The sequence below is a fragment of the Drosophila mojavensis genome, unplaced genomic scaffold, assembly GCF_018153725.1.
Source record: "Drosophila mojavensis isolate 15081-1352.22 unplaced genomic scaffold, ASM1815372v1 contig_49, whole genome shotgun sequence".
Classification (NCBI taxonomy): domain Eukaryota; kingdom Metazoa; phylum Arthropoda; class Insecta; order Diptera; family Drosophilidae; genus Drosophila; species Drosophila mojavensis.
In genome coordinates this window covers 1,853,301-1,869,981 of record NW_025318872.1, presented here as the reverse complement: position 1 = coordinate 1,869,981, position 16,681 = coordinate 1,853,301, and the positions used below count along the sequence as shown (strand labels likewise).

The following is a 16,681-nucleotide window of genomic DNA, read 5'->3' as shown; positions in this document are numbered from 1 at the left end:
CGCGTCCAACAAACGGTAAACGAAACAAGACAAAGAAAGACCCGAAAGACATGAAGTGTTGGCTTTGCGGGCAAAACGGGCATTTCGCGGCGAAGTGCAGTTTAAAAGAGAAAAAGGGTGTTAAACACAACGAGAGCGAAAAAGCGATCGAAAAGAGCGGTAAAAAGGCTTTTTCGGTGTTCTCTTTTTCTAGAAAAATCCAGTTGACAAAAACTGTCTGGTGCGTGGACAGTGGTGCTACAGCTCATTTGTGCGCGGACAAATCAATGTTTATACATATGCGTGAGCACAAAGAGAAAATAAAACTAGCAGACGATAATTACATAGAAACCGAGTGTTGCGGGACAGTGTTGCTTAAGTGGAGAAATAATACGATCGAATTGCGCGACGTTTTATATGCGAGAGACTTACAATGCAACTTTATATCTGTGTCAAAGGCAACTGAAAAAGGGTTAAAAGTAATTTTTGTGAAAAACAAAGTGTTTGTTAAAGACAGTAACAATGAAAACTGGCTAGTTGCAGAAAAACATAATGATTTGTTTTTGTTTGAAAGTAGCATGAACACAGTAGTTGCAGCTAATGTAAATGCAAATGTGAATCAATTGGTGAAATGGCATGATCGGTTCGGGCATCTGAATTTTGATAGCCTAAATAAAATGATCAAACAGGGCATGGTTCATGGACTTCCGGCTAGTGTGTGTAATACAAATGACTTTGTGTGCGAAACGTGTGCAAAAAGTAAGATTTGCGTGAAAAGGTTTCCCAAAGTGTCAGAAAATCGCTCAAAAGAATTACTAGCGTTAGTTCATACAGACATATGTGGACCCATGCGTATGGCATCACAAGGTGGAGCGCGCTATTTTGCAACGTTTATTGACGATAAATCGCGCTATATGTCGGTGTACATGTTAAAGAATAAAAGTGATGTATTTGAGAAATTCAAAGACTTTAAGAAGTTGGCTGAAAATCAGACTGGCAAACGCATAAAGGCTATAAGAAGCGACAACGGCCGTGAGTACCTGAGCGGTACATTTGAAAAGTTCTTATCGAGCCATGGTATAAAAAGACAACTAACTGTTCCCCACACTCCACAACAAAATGGTGTGGCGGAGCGCGCCAACAGAACACTGGTGGAAATGGCGCGAAGTATGATGGTGCATGCTGGAGTTAGTGAATCTTTTTGGGGCGAGGCGATAATGACGGCTGCGTATCTTCGCAACAGGGCTGAAACTGCGGCTTTGATTGGCAAAACTCCATATGAGGATTGGTATGGGAAAAAACCGAGCGTATCCCATTTAAAAGTATTTGGTATGGAGGCTATTGTATTAAATAAAAAGCATAAAAACAAGTTTTCAGCAAAAGGCGAGCAGCATATGCTGGTAGGTTATTCTGAGACTGCCAAAGCTTATCGTCTGTACAACCCTGTCAAAAGAAGCGTTGTGTTATCCCGAGACGTTGTGTTTTTAGAGCACAAGTTCAGGACGGGATTGGAGCACGATCAAGGATCATCTCGTAAGTCAGATGTGCTAATCCTTGAGCCAGATGAAAAAGTTGATTGCGAGCAAGATGAAGAAAGTCACGATCCTGATGAGCAGCAGCAAAGTCCAACAGTTGATGGGCAGTGTCAAAGTGGTGACGAAGAAGATGCTGAGGATGAGCAGGTGACAGGTAAAAGAGGTCCAGGGAGACCACGAATTGTTCGCACTGGGCGTACAGGTCGTCCACGAAAAGAGTACAATGTTCTGAATGTACTGGATGCTCGAAATGTTGTTGTTCCCACATGTGTTAGGGATGCATTTCAGTCAGAGCAATCTGAAAACTGGAGATCGGCGATGCAGAAGGAGTATGATAGCCTGAAGAACACTGAGACATGGAGTCTGGTCGATCTTCCAGCAGGCGAAAAGGCTATTGGTTGTAAATGGGTTTTTACCACCAAGCGTGATGAGTATGGCAACGTTCAGCGATTTAAAGCTAGATTGGTCGCAAAAGGGTGCGGACAGCAATACGGAGTTAACTACATGGGAACGTTCTCTCCAGTGGCACGTTACTCCTCAATCAGATTGGTGATTGCGTTGGCTGTCGAGCACGAGATGCATCTGCATCAGATGGGTGTTTCTGCAGCATACCTGAACAGCGAGCTACACGATGACGTGTATATGCGACAACCAGAGGGCTTTGTCGACGCTACTCATCCCAAGCGCGTACTGAAGCTGAAGAAGTCGTTGTACGGCTTGAAACAGAGCGGTCGGGAGTGGAACCAAAAGCTGGAGAGCACTCTATTGGAGATTGGTTTCGTCCCATGTGCAAGTGAACCGTGCATTTATACAAGCAAGATCAAAGGGTATTTGAATATTATTGTTGTATATGTTGACGATTTTATACTTGCATGTACCAGAGAAGAAGATGTGGCCCACATTAAGCAGCTCATATCAAGCAAATTCGACGTGGTCGATGGTGGTGAGCTACACTACTTTCTGGGGATGGAGATTGAGCGAGATGGCAAGACTGGTAGTCTCTCCATAGGCCATAGGCAGTACATTGAAGATCTGCTGAAGGATTACGGCATGCAAGACTGCAAGCCAAGCGCGACTCCGTTGGAAACTGGGTTCCAGACGAAGTGCGATGATGTTGACTGCGGCCAGGTGGATAAAACACGCTATCAATCGCTCATTGGTTCGTTATTGTATTTGGCGTTGACTACACGGCCAGATATAATACACTCTGTGGCTAAGCTGGCGCAGAGAAATGAAGATCCGCACAAGGAGCATGAGGTGGCTGCCAAGCGGGTGTTGAGATATCTAAAAGGTACCTCAGAGTTGAGACTACACTATAACAAAACGGGTGTGCCTATACACTGTTTTGTTGATGCGGACTGGGCTGGCGACAGTAACGATCGGAAGTCGTTTACGGGTTGGTCATTCTACCTTGCTGGAGCAGCAGTCTCTTGGGAGTCCAAGAAGCAGAATTTGGTCGCCCTCAGTAGCACAGAGGCCGAGTACGTGGCACTTTCTACAGCAGCCAAGGAGGCGGTATACGTTAGAAAACTGGTCGACGAAATGGGACTCGGGCCGATGACAAAGGTTCTGATTTACAGTGATAATCAGAGCGCACAATGCCTTGCTAAAGATGCTAAATATCATTCACGTAGCAAGCATATTGAAATAAAATACCATTTTGTAAGGGAAATGTACAAAAATAAAGTTATTGATATAAAGTACATTCCCACAGATGAAATGAAAGCAGATGTATTGACGAAGAATTTATGTAAAGTCAAACATGAGAAATTTACTGAAATGTTAGGTTTAAAATGAAACATTTTTGTAAATAGACATCGCGTTGAGAAGGAGTGTTAAAATTATGTATGTAAGCACCGCTGTGTCTATTTCTTTGTCTAACATTATTCTCATGTTAAGTTCTGTTAATTGTAACGGAGATTCTTTCGTGTATGCTTTAAGTTCATTTTCGGCTGCCTGCGCTGCAGCATATATTCATTTGTATGTTTTAGTCTCTAATAAACCTCTGAATCGAATATATATATAAAAAAAAAAACAAATATTTTATAAATTTTATTTATTATTTTTTAACATATGACTATATAAAGGAACAGCTGATAATATGACTATAAAAACAAGTAAGAAGGCTGTAGTCGAGACTGCTCGACTAGCAGATACCCTGAACCTTCCAAGCTGATATTCTAATCACTCTGCACTTCTTCTATGCACACGTACATACACATGCATCCAGACGCACGTATAAGAACGCGCTCTGTTGACGGCGCGATGCGCTTGGGCTGCGCTGCAATGCATTGCAATGCGGGCAATATTATACTAAATTATTTGTTGAATAATTTAATTTCTAGACGTACAATCTTAATGAAACTTTCAGAACCTAATCACAATGTTCAAATGTATGTACATTTCAAAGCAGAAGTCTCTAGTATATGAAATGCAAATTACAAATTGGTGGCGAAGGGGGCGTGGTATCCAAAATCTGTAAATTACAAAATGTTTGTATTCTTCATATGTATATACACAGTAAATCTGAAGTCTCCAGGTCTAATAGTATTCCAATGAGGCTGAAATAACAAAATCAATTTTTCGATTATTCTCGATAAAAAAGTTATCGGATGATTTATCGAAAAAATAAAGCAAACTCGTACTGCGTATGATACACACGAGTATGCATGCCAAATTTCAGCTCTCTAGCCCTTGGTACTTCTGAGATCGACGCACTCATACGGACGGACAGACGGACAGTGCTATATCGACTCAGCTCGTCGCGATCAAGATCAAGAATATATATACTTTGTGGGGTCTGCCACGCCTCCTTCTGTCCGTTACATACTTTTTCACGAAACCATTATACCCTGATTTCCCATTTTCAATGGGTTCAGGGTATAAAAAGAATAGAATACTATAAAATTATAATTTCGTGTTCAGGAAACCAAAGCTTATATCAAGTAACTTTTATGAATAAGAGGAATGTACTTTTGCTTAAATTGCAATAAATAAAAAATATTCTATTGATCATAAAAAACCTTTATTAACCAGAACAGAAAAAAATAAAAATATACAATATAATATAATATATAATAATAATGTAATACAATATACAATATAAATATACAATTTAATTTTTAATTTTGCATTTTTAATCAAAATAGTTTTTTAAATATTATAATTTAAAATGTATGATACTTCTAATTTCATTTTATATAAATTACATTAAAAATTAATTTAAATATATATTTTTATAAAAATTTACTCAATTATGAAGAATGTTAAAATAAAACTACTTACACGTGATAGCCATAATACTTAACCATAATACTTAATATTAGATAATATTATTAATATTAGATAGACTTCAGTATCATAGTCAAAAAAGTAAATATAAAAAGCTCGTACTTTTTGAATAAGGAAAAATATATTTTAAAAATATTTTTTTTTTATTTTATTTTAACTCTGTCTCCCTGAATATACATTTAAAATTGTAATGTAAAATTGCAGCTGGCATAATATTGATAAAGCAAATACCAGAAAAAAGCACGCGCTCACACACACACACACACACACACACACAGGATACACACGAATACACACAGACTCCAACTCCGATTCACTATCCATTACTGGAAAGCTCTTTATTAAAAATATATTATGCTTTCTCTATTGCAGTGCGTTTTCCTTTGGCTGGGTGCAAAAACAAATGCGTGGCACGGAAGGCAACTGTAGCGGAAGTGCAAGGTACGTAAATAAGTAAGAAATGCAGCTAAAATGCGTGGCAGCCATAAATAAGTAGAACAAGAAGAAGAAGATGAGCAAAAGATGAAGAACAACAATGTTTTATAGCCAGCTAGCGTTAACGGCTCTGGCCAATAAGGCCATCACAAGAAGCCAAAGACACAAGCTAAGAAGTAAAGAAAATATTAAGTGCTAAACTTTTGGCGCTGCCTGTCAAAAAAAAAAAAAAAAAAAAAAATTGAGAGCGGGAGAGAGAGAGAGAGGGACGGAGACAAGACTGAAATAGAGTATAAAAATAGAGAATAAAAATGCAAAACTTGTACAAAGACTGCCGCGCATTGTTAGAAAGGCAACGGCAACGGCCACGCCCACACCGTAGCCATAGAGCAATATATAAAAGCGTATCCATGTTAAATTCTTGGCGCTGCGTCGCGCATTGTTTGACTTGAACTATGCACAAGTTATTTCTTTATTTAAAGTCACGAGAGCGCCATTGTTAACTTCTGTTCTTGACCCACTCAACCGCCCAAACACCCACCCATACACGCGCAGAAATACGCACAATTTTCATGTGGGCGCTTTTTGTGCAAATTTTTTGGCCAAAGTCAAAGCCGGAAACCCTTTTTTGGACCGACATGCTTAAGCTCGAGCTTTATGAGGCTACTAAGGGCTGGAACCGGCGTCAGAGGGAGATGGCACAATATATTTGAGTGTATGTCCTCCACGCTGGTGTTAAGTCAGCTAAAAGCCTCTGGCTCCAGCCACTTGAATTTGGTCACAACTTTTTAGAAACGGATGCAAGCGGAATTACAAGCGAGCAGGAGAGAACGAGACAGAGCTAGGGAGAGAGAAACAGTTTTGGGATATATTCCAGAACTAGTTCCACTTTTGCACAGTTCACTGTTTTCAGTGGCGCCTAGAGACTGTGGTGGTTGCTGGGACAGGGGCCGCAGCGAAAGTTTTATGCGCGCCCACCAAAAGTGCAGTCAACGCACTTGGTGACCAGAAAATATGACTTGCGAATGGATTTTCGGACTAGGAATTGAAATTGCAATGGGAGTGGGAATAGCAATGGGTGTGGGAGCGGCATTGGGCATAAGAGTTTTGGAATGTGTCTGGTGTCTGCCCTGGCTTATGCTTGACTGTTTGGTTAAATAAGTGCGAGAATGTTTTGGCAAACTACACAGAAAAGAATTTGGAAAGTGTGTGCAATGGCAGAAAATATGTTCAAGGCAAAAGAATTATTAGAAAATTTATGGCAGGAAATTGTTGTAAGGTATTTTTCAAGGTATTTTACGAGGCATTTTGTAGAAATTGATTATTTGCTTATTTATGGGTTTGATTGCTGAATTATGAAAAGGAATGCCCGAGGAACTATAAGGGTTGAAAGAAACCAAATCCAACATGAGTTTTGGTAAGCTGTTAAAGAAGGATTTTTGAAATAAATGATTGCTATTGTAGCATTATATATTAAATAAAAATGTACTCAATAGGGAAAAGCAACTGCAGTCATAGCAATCAAATTGACTTGACTCTAAGAGTCTAAGAAATGAAAAATATTAAAAACAATCCTAAAAAATTCTGGCATAAATATTCGCTGACTATGAGAACAAATAAATAGATAAATAAAGCAGATATTTAAATTATTTATGTAGAGGGGGAAAAATTAGATGAAATGCTCATGCGATATAAATAAAATTTTTGTTATTTAATTAATATAACAAAAATTAAAGTCCTATAAAATACAGATGAATCTATATACAAAATTTGAAGACTCAAATATTTAAAACTGATTTATTATACATATATTGATTTTAAAAGGTTGTTTTTATCGATATATGTTAGAAATTTTTGTAAAACAAACTCAGTCTGAGCGGTTCACAGATACAGACAGAGGCACAAAGGGATGAACGGACGGTCAGACGTCGCCCTGATCAGGGATATTTTTACTTTTTTAGGGTTCCAGCTCATTTAAATTATACAAATTAATTATGCAGCTATCCCATTGTGTCCTGATCTCCATTTTCATGGGACTCAATGTGGAAAAATATTAAGGAATATTTTTAATTAACGAAATAAGAGTTCATTAATTTTTAAGGTTGACTTTTTACAACTTTATAATATTTACATGTTCGTTTATTTATTTATTTATTCTTTTTTTTTTCATATTTATTTCTTACATTTATAGCTAATAAATATATATAGGTATATATATATGTCATATGTAATACATTTATACGCTGCACGTTTTTATTCGTTTTCCCAATGATTTATTGCAAAAATTTCATTAATTCGCTGCTTTGTCATAAAACTCGCAACAGTATAAGAAAATATATATTTACTTTTTATTTTATTTTTGTATATACATACATATACATTCGTGCATGTATATGTAATGAAATAAATTTGATTGGCGTGAGTGCGTGCGGCGCATTGGTGTTAAACAAATTTTATAGCCCACCTATGGGCGCATACTTCTATAAGCGAGTGTACGCGTATCTACGGGCTGGCGAATGTATTTACGACCAGAAAACTCATTATACGCGCTGCCTACTGGAATTTTAAAATATATATAAAGCACATACATATATACGAAATGTATATATATTTATATATAGATACATATATCTTTGCTGTATTGTATTTGCCAGTTGTTAGGCCTTGTCTGTTTTGCTCAATGTCAAAGAACACGTGTTTTATTCTCTTCTTGTTTCGCTATTCTGCGGAACGTGTCAAAAATTAAAAGTGCCCAGAGAAGCAGAAACTCGTGGGGGCCCTGCGAAGTTTCTAAGCAAATCCAGAGCCAGGGATCGTGTCCAATTTGGTGTCTGTGGGGCTGGAAAGCCTGGTGGCGTACAACAACAACTTATTACACATACGCAGCGTGCGCTCCCAAATAAGTATGCTATAGGAAATTTACTTTTTTCTAATTTACGCCTTGCGTGCGCTTGGGCTCCGACTGAGCCTGTGGTGGAGCTTTTTCCATTAAGTCTGCAGCTGGCTTCGTCATAATTCATGCGCTCGCCGGGACACACACGCACACACGCACACACACCCACATACACGCATACACGTAGGGAGAATCACAGATTGGGGCCATGTTAATTTGTAGGGCGACTGCAGGCGGAAGTCTTTTTGGGTCTTTAAACGCAAATGAAAGGCGAACCGAAGCTTTTACTGCTGCCATGAGCTCATGTATCATTTGTGTATGCGACGCAGCCGAAGCTAACCCTCTTAACGGTCACCCCCACCATCATTTCCTTTTTTGCTTGGGGCTTCTTTGTGTGCGTGTTCCTCTAAATTAGATTTTCATTGGCGTGGGCCGCCAACGTCCTTCACCACGCGACTCTCTTGTAATACACTGTGCCCACTTAGACTTTATGACCTGACATATAAAACCCTTTTGAACCTGACCCCAGCGTACATTTCGCCAGCTTTTGTGCAAAATCAATGCCAAAATTAATTAATCCAAATTAGTGCTGCAATAAACTAGGCGCAACATTAACTTTGCCCACATGATATGCGCAAAAATATTTGTATATTTTATTTCTTTTTATTCCTCTGTATTTTGTTGTTTTATATTTGAAGAATTTATGCGCTTTTAAGAGCTTCCAAATAAAATTCCAAGCCAGAAAAGCATGTATTTTTATTATTATTATTAGAAAAGCGTGCGTCAAAGCCAGACTAAGTCAGACGGCTCCAAGTCTCAGCCTGCGCCTGTCAACAGCTGTCAGCTGCAATTTTTTATTGATTATAGATGCTTCAAGCGGCACCCAAAGCCTCTATACCCTCTATAAGTAGACGGGCTGGCATGAGTTGGATTTTAAAGACAGTTTGTTCAAGGCGAGAGTCGTCAAGAAGACATTTAGATATTCTTAGCAAATACTCAGATTCTCATATTTATATACGTATATATTACGTATACTTAATATTCGCTCATATAACTTATTTCATTCAGAAACAATTTTTTATAATATTTATTTATCGGTATTTATATTTATTTTAATTTTTATTATATTTCTATATCTTTTTATTTATTTATGTTTTTTACATCTAACTTTTCTTGCAGGATATCTGCCAGTTTCACTTTATTTTTGCCACGTTCTTTGCCATTTCTGTTTTTAATTTCGAGAAAGCACACAACGAAATTGCGTGTGGCTTGGCTGTTACCTTTATTGATTGACAGACAAATTCATCAGAATTTATGTGAATTTTGTGCGAATTTTCATGAGCTTCTTTTATACACTGTATTTGGTATATAAAAGAGTGTTAGATTGATTTTAAATAAAATGTTTAAAGTTGAGGAACTGCAAGCTAGGAGCATAGAGAGGAACAAGATTGAAAGCTTAGTTGTAAATAATCCTGATTAAAGAACAAAATCTGAGCAAATTTTTGACGAAGATATTTAAAGCAAGTGCTGGAAAAGAGGATGTAGGATGAGTCAAGCGCATAATGCCTAGAGCCTAGAGCCTTGAACATAGAACCTTGAGCCTTGAGCCTTGAGCCTAGAGCCTAGACTCTAGGCCCTAGAGCATAGTGCCTCTAGGCCCTAAAGCATAGTGCCTAGAGCCTAGAGCCTTGAACCTTGAACCTAGAACCTTGAGCCTTGAGTCTAGAGCATAGATCCTTGAGCCCAGAGCCTTGAACCTAGAACCTTGAGCGTTGAGCCTAGAGCCTAGACTCTAGGCCCTAGAGCATAGTGCCTCTAGGCCCTAGAGCATAGTGCCTAGAGCCTAGAGTCAAAAGCCTAGAGCCTAGAGCATAGTGCCTTGAGCCTAGAGCATAGATCCATGAGTCTAGAGCATAGAGCATAGTGCTTTGAGTCTAGAGCCTTGAGCATATAGCCTAGAGCATAGCGCCTAGAGCCTAGAGCCTTGAGCCTAGAGCCTAGAGCATAGATCCTTGAGTCTAGAGCATAGAGCCCGAGAGACAAATATTATATATTTTCATTTTCTAAGCAATCCAACTTTGTATGCTTTTTACATTCCATTCTCATGCTGCAAACAGAGTATTGCGCAGTCAGTTACAACCTGCAGCAACTTTTTGACTTTTTCTAGCCACGATTCGAAAGCAAAAATTGAGACGCCATTTGCTGAGGCAAACATTTGCAGCATTTGATGGCAAAGCATTTTGCACAAACGTTAGCAAGTTTTTAATAAGCAACAACAACAATGAAAGCAACAAGAACCATTTCAAATATATATAATTGAGGCAGCTGCCTGGGCTGTAAAGTTTGGATGAGAAGGAATTTGCTTAAAGCCCGTAACAAAATTGGCAACTTTGTGCAGCATAATAATAACGTTAGAGTATAATGTGCTGAGGGGCAATAGAGCTGGAGCAACGAAAACAATGCCAAATTTGTCGTATTGAGTGTGGGCGTGGCAGGCGAACGCCCCCCGATCAACGAACAACCACAGCGACAAGCAAACAACATGAAGTGTAACAAATAGGCAACTTGAGGAAAAGTTTGAAGAGTCAAAACATTTGCCAGCCCCTAAGCGTATCATGTGTGTGTATGTGCCAATGTACACACATATCTATATATATATATTTATATATATTTATATACTTATATGTATGTGTGTGAGCTTTGTGATATTTATCGCCTCTTAAGTATTTTTAAGAAGTTTGCCACGGCAACTTTTACTTCCCGCCCGACGACTACAACAAACATTTTGTCTTGGGCATATTTCGAGTGGCACTTCAAGCTGTCAGACTTGTGTCTGTCTGCACTGTCGTCAGCCACGCCCCCTTGACAGGCGCCGAGACATTCCTGAACAAAAAGTTTTTTCAAGGCCTTAATCAACTTTAGCTATAGCTTAATGAGCGCATGTAATGAGTTAATTCTTTTGCAGTATTGTAAAGCGTCAAGTTTTTAAGGGCGCAGTTCAAATAGTTGACAACAGTTTAACTCAAGTGGTTATATATGTATATGTGTATGTCTGTGAGCTTGTATGTGTTAGCAATTTTGTAAAGTATTTGCCGATTATAGCACTTACAAGAATTCGCAAGAAAAGCTTGGCTAAAACTTTGGATAAGTTTGAATTTTGAACAAATATTTTTATGATTCTATAAACAAAATATTTTGAATGAACTTTTGTTCACTTCTTTACATAAAGAAATTTTGTTTAGAACATTAAAAGGGAAATATACAAACTCATTTATTGAAATTGCTCATTTGATAATATTATAATGCATGTTAAATATAATTTAATTTTGCATGTATTCCAATTTAGTTAATTTTTATTTTTCATGTGGCACTAAATTAAGTTGACATATATATATTTTTTAATTTAACAGAATTATTTATTGCAGCCATTGCAGTCATTACTAAACCTCTGCCTATGTGTGGGCTAGAAGTATTTATATTTGTGAATAAATTTTGAAAATTTTTGATTAAATTTTAAAGCTAAAATATTTACATTAAATTTCCGCTGAATGTAAAGCATATTTATGTATATCTAGAATATATGTTCCGAGTATTTCACATTTCATTATATATTAAGTTGGAAATGACAAATTTCCGTCATCCAATTAAAATAAAATTTAATTAATCTCTTTTATTTATATATTTATTTCGTTATTCTTTATACAAAATCTTAAGACTTCCCCCAAAGCAAAGATTTAATTTCATTGCAAATTAACGGCTTAAGCGTAACCAAACACCAATTAAGCGAGAGAAAATATATAAATAAATACACTCACCCACACACACACAAATATACACACATGCTACACACACTTGAGTTTATCCTGTTTGTACGGCCATAAGGCACACAATGAAAATCCGAAAGGAGCACAACAAACATTTATTTTGCCACTCAATTCTAAAGCAGACAAAAAATTTCGCTTCTCTCTTTTTTGCAGTTATTAGAAGCGCAGCCAGTGCGAAAGACGAGTCTATTAACAGAACAAACAGCCTAAAAGAACTGAAAGAATAAGGGCGCAGCAGGACAGCGTGGAGGAGGCAAAATCCTTGGCAAATCGAATTGCTAAGCGGCTGCCAATGAGACGACGCTACACACACTGCTGTCAGCAGGGCCATCAACTGGAGCAGCAGCAGCTGGTAACTGGAAGCTGGCTTAGCTGAAGCTGGAAGGGAATCGACACAGTTGGACGGTTTGGCAAAAGCCGATTGAAAATTTGCTATATTGACATAAGGAAATCGTTAGCCGGCTTAGCTAGCTGCCAGTTCGGCAGGCACATTTAAAATTAAAAAATCTACCAACAATACATACACACATACATATATTTATATATGTATGTCAAGGCAGACAAAGTGTTATGCTAATGCGAGTGAGTGGGCCATGAATATAACATGACTCAGGCAGCTAAGCTCAGCCAAGTGATGACAATAAGCCCCAAGATGAGCAGCAGAAAGCTGGAATAGAAATACCGAGAGAGAGAGAGAGAGAGAGAGAGAGAGAAAGGCAAGAGTAGCTTAGAGAAAGCACATTATAGATATTAGCTTAAAGAGTGAGAGAGATTCTTGCACTGAAATGACGGAGCTGAGACGCCTGGAATCACTGCATAAGCAGCATTCGCTGCGCGGCGAGCGTGTGCCACATCCGATGCTGCTGCAACGCTCGCTGGCCGATTTGGCCGGCTGCAGCTTGAGCAGCGGCGGCAACAGCGTGGCCAGCACCACCAGCAGCAGCACAGCCACTGCCACCACAGCGCTGCACCAACAGCAACAGCAGCAGCAGCAGCAGCGCAACATAGAATTCGATGAGCATGACATTTACTATGTCTCGCCCTCTAAGCGAAAATCGGGCGTGGCACCTGTTGGGCCAGCGCTGCGGCCGGCCAATGCCTACGAGGCGAACAATAATATGAACGGCAATCACAATGTGGTCACCTTCTCGGATTATGTGAGCGAACGCGTTGCCTCCATCAGCAGTTCGCATCGTGGTTCACTGAAGCGGGCCAAGGGCCGCAGCAATCAGTCGCTCTGCAGCTGCGATGCCGGCGACGAGGCGCAACTGCAGCCGGACGCAGCGCGTCCGCTGTACGAGTACAGCTTGGAGCGACGCCGCAAAACGCACACCTACACCTGTGAGCAGAACGCACAAATACTCATGAGACTGGAGCGCGAACGTAATCGTAAATTATCACTGACTTCTATTGGCGGCGGAGTCGGCGGCAGCCAAGGCACAGCCGAATCGCAGGTAAGCAGGCAAATGCTTATGTTTATGTAATTGGAATCATGAGCAGCCCGAGTGCCAGGCACGTGCTGCGCGTGTCCCAATTGAGAGCGGCCTTGCTCAATGTATATACATATATATGTATATATGTATACGTATGTATGCACGGCCTGTTGCAGGCAAATTTGATAGGCAAACAATTCGCGGCACGTACTTGCCCCAACAACAGCAAGAACTTTGACTGACAGTTGGGCAGCTGGCACATGGCATATGGCACACGACACAGAGCACGGAGCACACATTGCACCTGCCAGCTGCCAAGTGCTACCTTGCTGCCTATCCAGAGACATGGCTGTGCCAGTGTTTAATACAGTGTGCAGCACACTATACACAAGTGCACAGGTTGAGCAAGCACTTTGTTAAATATTCATAATAGATTATGAATAAATTGCCGCTAAAGCTACTCCACTACTAGCGTAGTTGCATTCTCAGCCGAAGTCTCAAATGAAAATGAAATGACAATAGACAAAGGCAAATAGAAACTTATAAGGATTTTAGTTTTAATCGTATATATTTAAATAGGTTTGGATGCGTGAAGAAGAAGTGGCAATGGGAATCTTTAAGAAAATGTGGCCAAGAAATTAAGAAATATTTCAGATTTTACTAAACATATTCATAATTTTTTTTAAAGTTATAATGGAATAATTTAATAATGTAGAAAATTAAATGAAATAAAGTAATAATAGGCATAAATGAGTAAAAGATTTTAATTAAGATATTGGTAATAATAATATAATAATCTATTGTATAATAATAATATACAATATTTTCAAAACATTATGAAATTAGAATTAATTTAAATAAACTAGTTATATAATGGTTAAATGTAGCAATAAATAATTATTAATAATATTTAATGTAATTAATGATTTTATATTAACATTCTATGGTTAAATTAATCATTTTAATTAATTCTTGACTTTAAAAATATCATTCAAATACATTTATATATATTTGCAAGTTTACTTCAAATAAAACAATGCCACATTGTACTAATATATCAATATGTATTTATTAATTATATATCATAAGTTGATATAATATAATTTATGACATATTTATTAATTATACTCATATTTTCAAAATTCAAAAAATATTAATTTTAAATATATTTCTATATATTTACAAAACAAACACGTTTTGAATATTAACAAAAATTTAAAAAAGATGATGCGATGTTAAGAGCATGTCAAAAGGAATATCGTGAGCTGCTGGGGCGGATAAGCCCAACTTCCTGGAAGCTCAAAAGCCAGCAAAAGTGACTGGCCCCGACTTAAAATAACTTTCTTATGAATTTTGAGTTTAAAGCTGTCCTATGACTGCTTCAGGGAAAATTTGAATTATGAAACAGCTAAGATGTAGCCAACATCTTCTTTGTTACGTGTGGCATTACAAAAAAAAAAAAACAGTGCTCGAAGATTTCGTTTAAAACTGAGATGAGACTTTACAGTTTACTTAGCAACTATAGAACAGAAATACAAAATTCAATGCGAAAATATTTAATATGTCTTGTACTAAAATATTTGTAAGTTAAAGTTAAACTAAAGCTGAAATGATTTGTATCCGATTCAAAATGTTTCAACATATTACTATTTCACATCAGGTTTAAATTATCTAGTTGCTATTCTGAAACTTAGCATGCCACGCCTCCAAGTAGGCGACTGGCTGTAGTTTGACTCGAACAGCTTATCATATATATTGTGAAACTAGTTCAGTTCTCCAACGGCGAGGATTGTGAACATATACACAGTAAAACGAAAAAATTAAAAAAAAAATATTAAAATATTTCTCTATACGCACCAAAAAAAATATAATTATACAAATATTTGAAAATAAGGTTTAGTTTAACACTCCACACAATCAGCTAGAACAAAGGCAAAGGACTTCAGCATGGAATTGAATCTGAGCAGCGCCGTCTCGGCGGCCACCATCCAGTCGGGTTCGGTGATGATGAAGGCGCGCAAGGCGAAGAACAAGAAATTGCTGCCGACCTTCGATCTGTCGCTGGAGCAGAAGCAGGACATCAAGAAGGCTTTCGATCTGTTCGATACGGAATGCACTGGCTTCATTGAGGTGAAGGAGCTGCGTGTGGCCATTCGAGCACTGGGCTTCGAGCCCAACAAGGAGGAGATCAAAAACATGATGGATGAGATCGATAAGGATAAGACAGGAAGGATTGCGTTTAATGATTTCTTACACTTGATGCGCTTGAAAATGGCCGCCAAAGATGCCATCGAGGACAGCCTAAAGGCGTTCTCCTTCTTTGATGATGATCGCACCGGTCAAATCAGCTTCGCAAATCTGAAGCGAGTCGCCACCGAACTGGGCGAGAATCTGACCGACGAGGAGCTACAGGAAATGATCGACGAGGCTGATTTGAACGGCGATGGCGAAGTGTCTCGCGAGGAGTACTTAAATGTGGTGAAGAAAACCAATTTGATTTAGGCAGACCTTGGACTCTGACACAAACACTAACCAGATATGGCACGGGGGAAAAGACCTAAACACACTGACAATCTATGATGTATATATACATCATATATACATCTGTGATGTATATATACATCAGGCAGCCGCTTTGCTCTCACTAATTCACACATCACAGAAGACAGATTGAAGAAGTTTGGATATGCTTCGGTTTAATAAAGCCCTCTTTAAGGAAACACTAGCTTCCAGTAAAAAATGTAATTTATTCTTTAGCAAGTTCACATCAAATAAAACTGCATTGGAACTGGCCCGGCCCGGCCCGGCATGGCCTTTAGCTTAAGTTCCGCTGCCTGCCATTTGTCACAATTAGCACGGCGGAACTTCAATTACGTATAAAAAAAAAACCTCCCCCCGCTCGCATTATCTTGCACAGCTCGGCTTTATAGCTAGATGTGCCTGTGTTTAGTTGTCCTTATTTTTTTGTGATCAGCTCAGACCGCTGTCATGCATAACAAATCTCTTTGACACATTTGATGTATGCGTTTGCTGTGGCTCCAGGCTGGTGGGTGTGTGGGCGTGGGTGGGTGTGTGGTAGCAGCTGATGCTCCACTTTGCCGAGTTGTTGCAACAAATTGCGGCAACAGTTTGGTGGCATGCGTGGGTGCATTCCAGCCGGATTCTGGCCCGGCAAACCTACTCGTTATTTAGTAGCATCGTTTAACTTTTTATTTACGCTATGCTTTGCATTTAGCGCCATTTAGTTGTTCCAGTTCAACTTCGGAATACAAGTCAAGCCAGCGGCATTAA

The 16,681-nt window shown here is 38.7% G+C and overlaps 2 protein-coding genes across 3 annotated transcripts in view; both read left to right on the top strand.

Annotated features, from left to right (window-relative positions):
- Positions 1 to 16,681, top strand: part of LOC6577914 — a 186,356-nt gene that overhangs the window by 95,355 nt on the left and 74,320 nt on the right. For both annotated transcript variants that reach the window (XM_015165898.3, XM_002003809.4), the window contains exons 3-4: positions 5,178 to 5,246; positions 12,111 to 13,411. In XM_015165898.3, the coding sequence (XP_015021384.1) occupies positions 12,743 to 13,411 (669 nt within the window). In that variant the 5' untranslated portion in view covers positions 5,178 to 5,246; positions 12,111 to 12,742. The remainder of the gene's footprint in view (positions 1 to 5,177; positions 5,247 to 12,110; positions 13,412 to 16,681) is intronic.
- Positions 15,138 to 16,240, top strand: LOC6577915 (caltractin). Its single transcript, XM_002003810.4, has one exon. It carries the CDS (start codon positions 15,338 to 15,340, stop codon positions 15,890 to 15,892), a length of 555 nt encoding a protein of 184 aa, XP_002003846.1. The 5' UTR covers positions 15,138 to 15,337; the 3' UTR covers positions 15,893 to 16,240.

Excerpts from the sequence above, each read along its gene's own strand:
- LOC6577915 (XM_002003810.4), top strand. The coding sequence starts at position 15,338 with ATGGAATTGAATCTGAGCAGCGCCGTCTCGGCGGCCACCATCCAGTCG.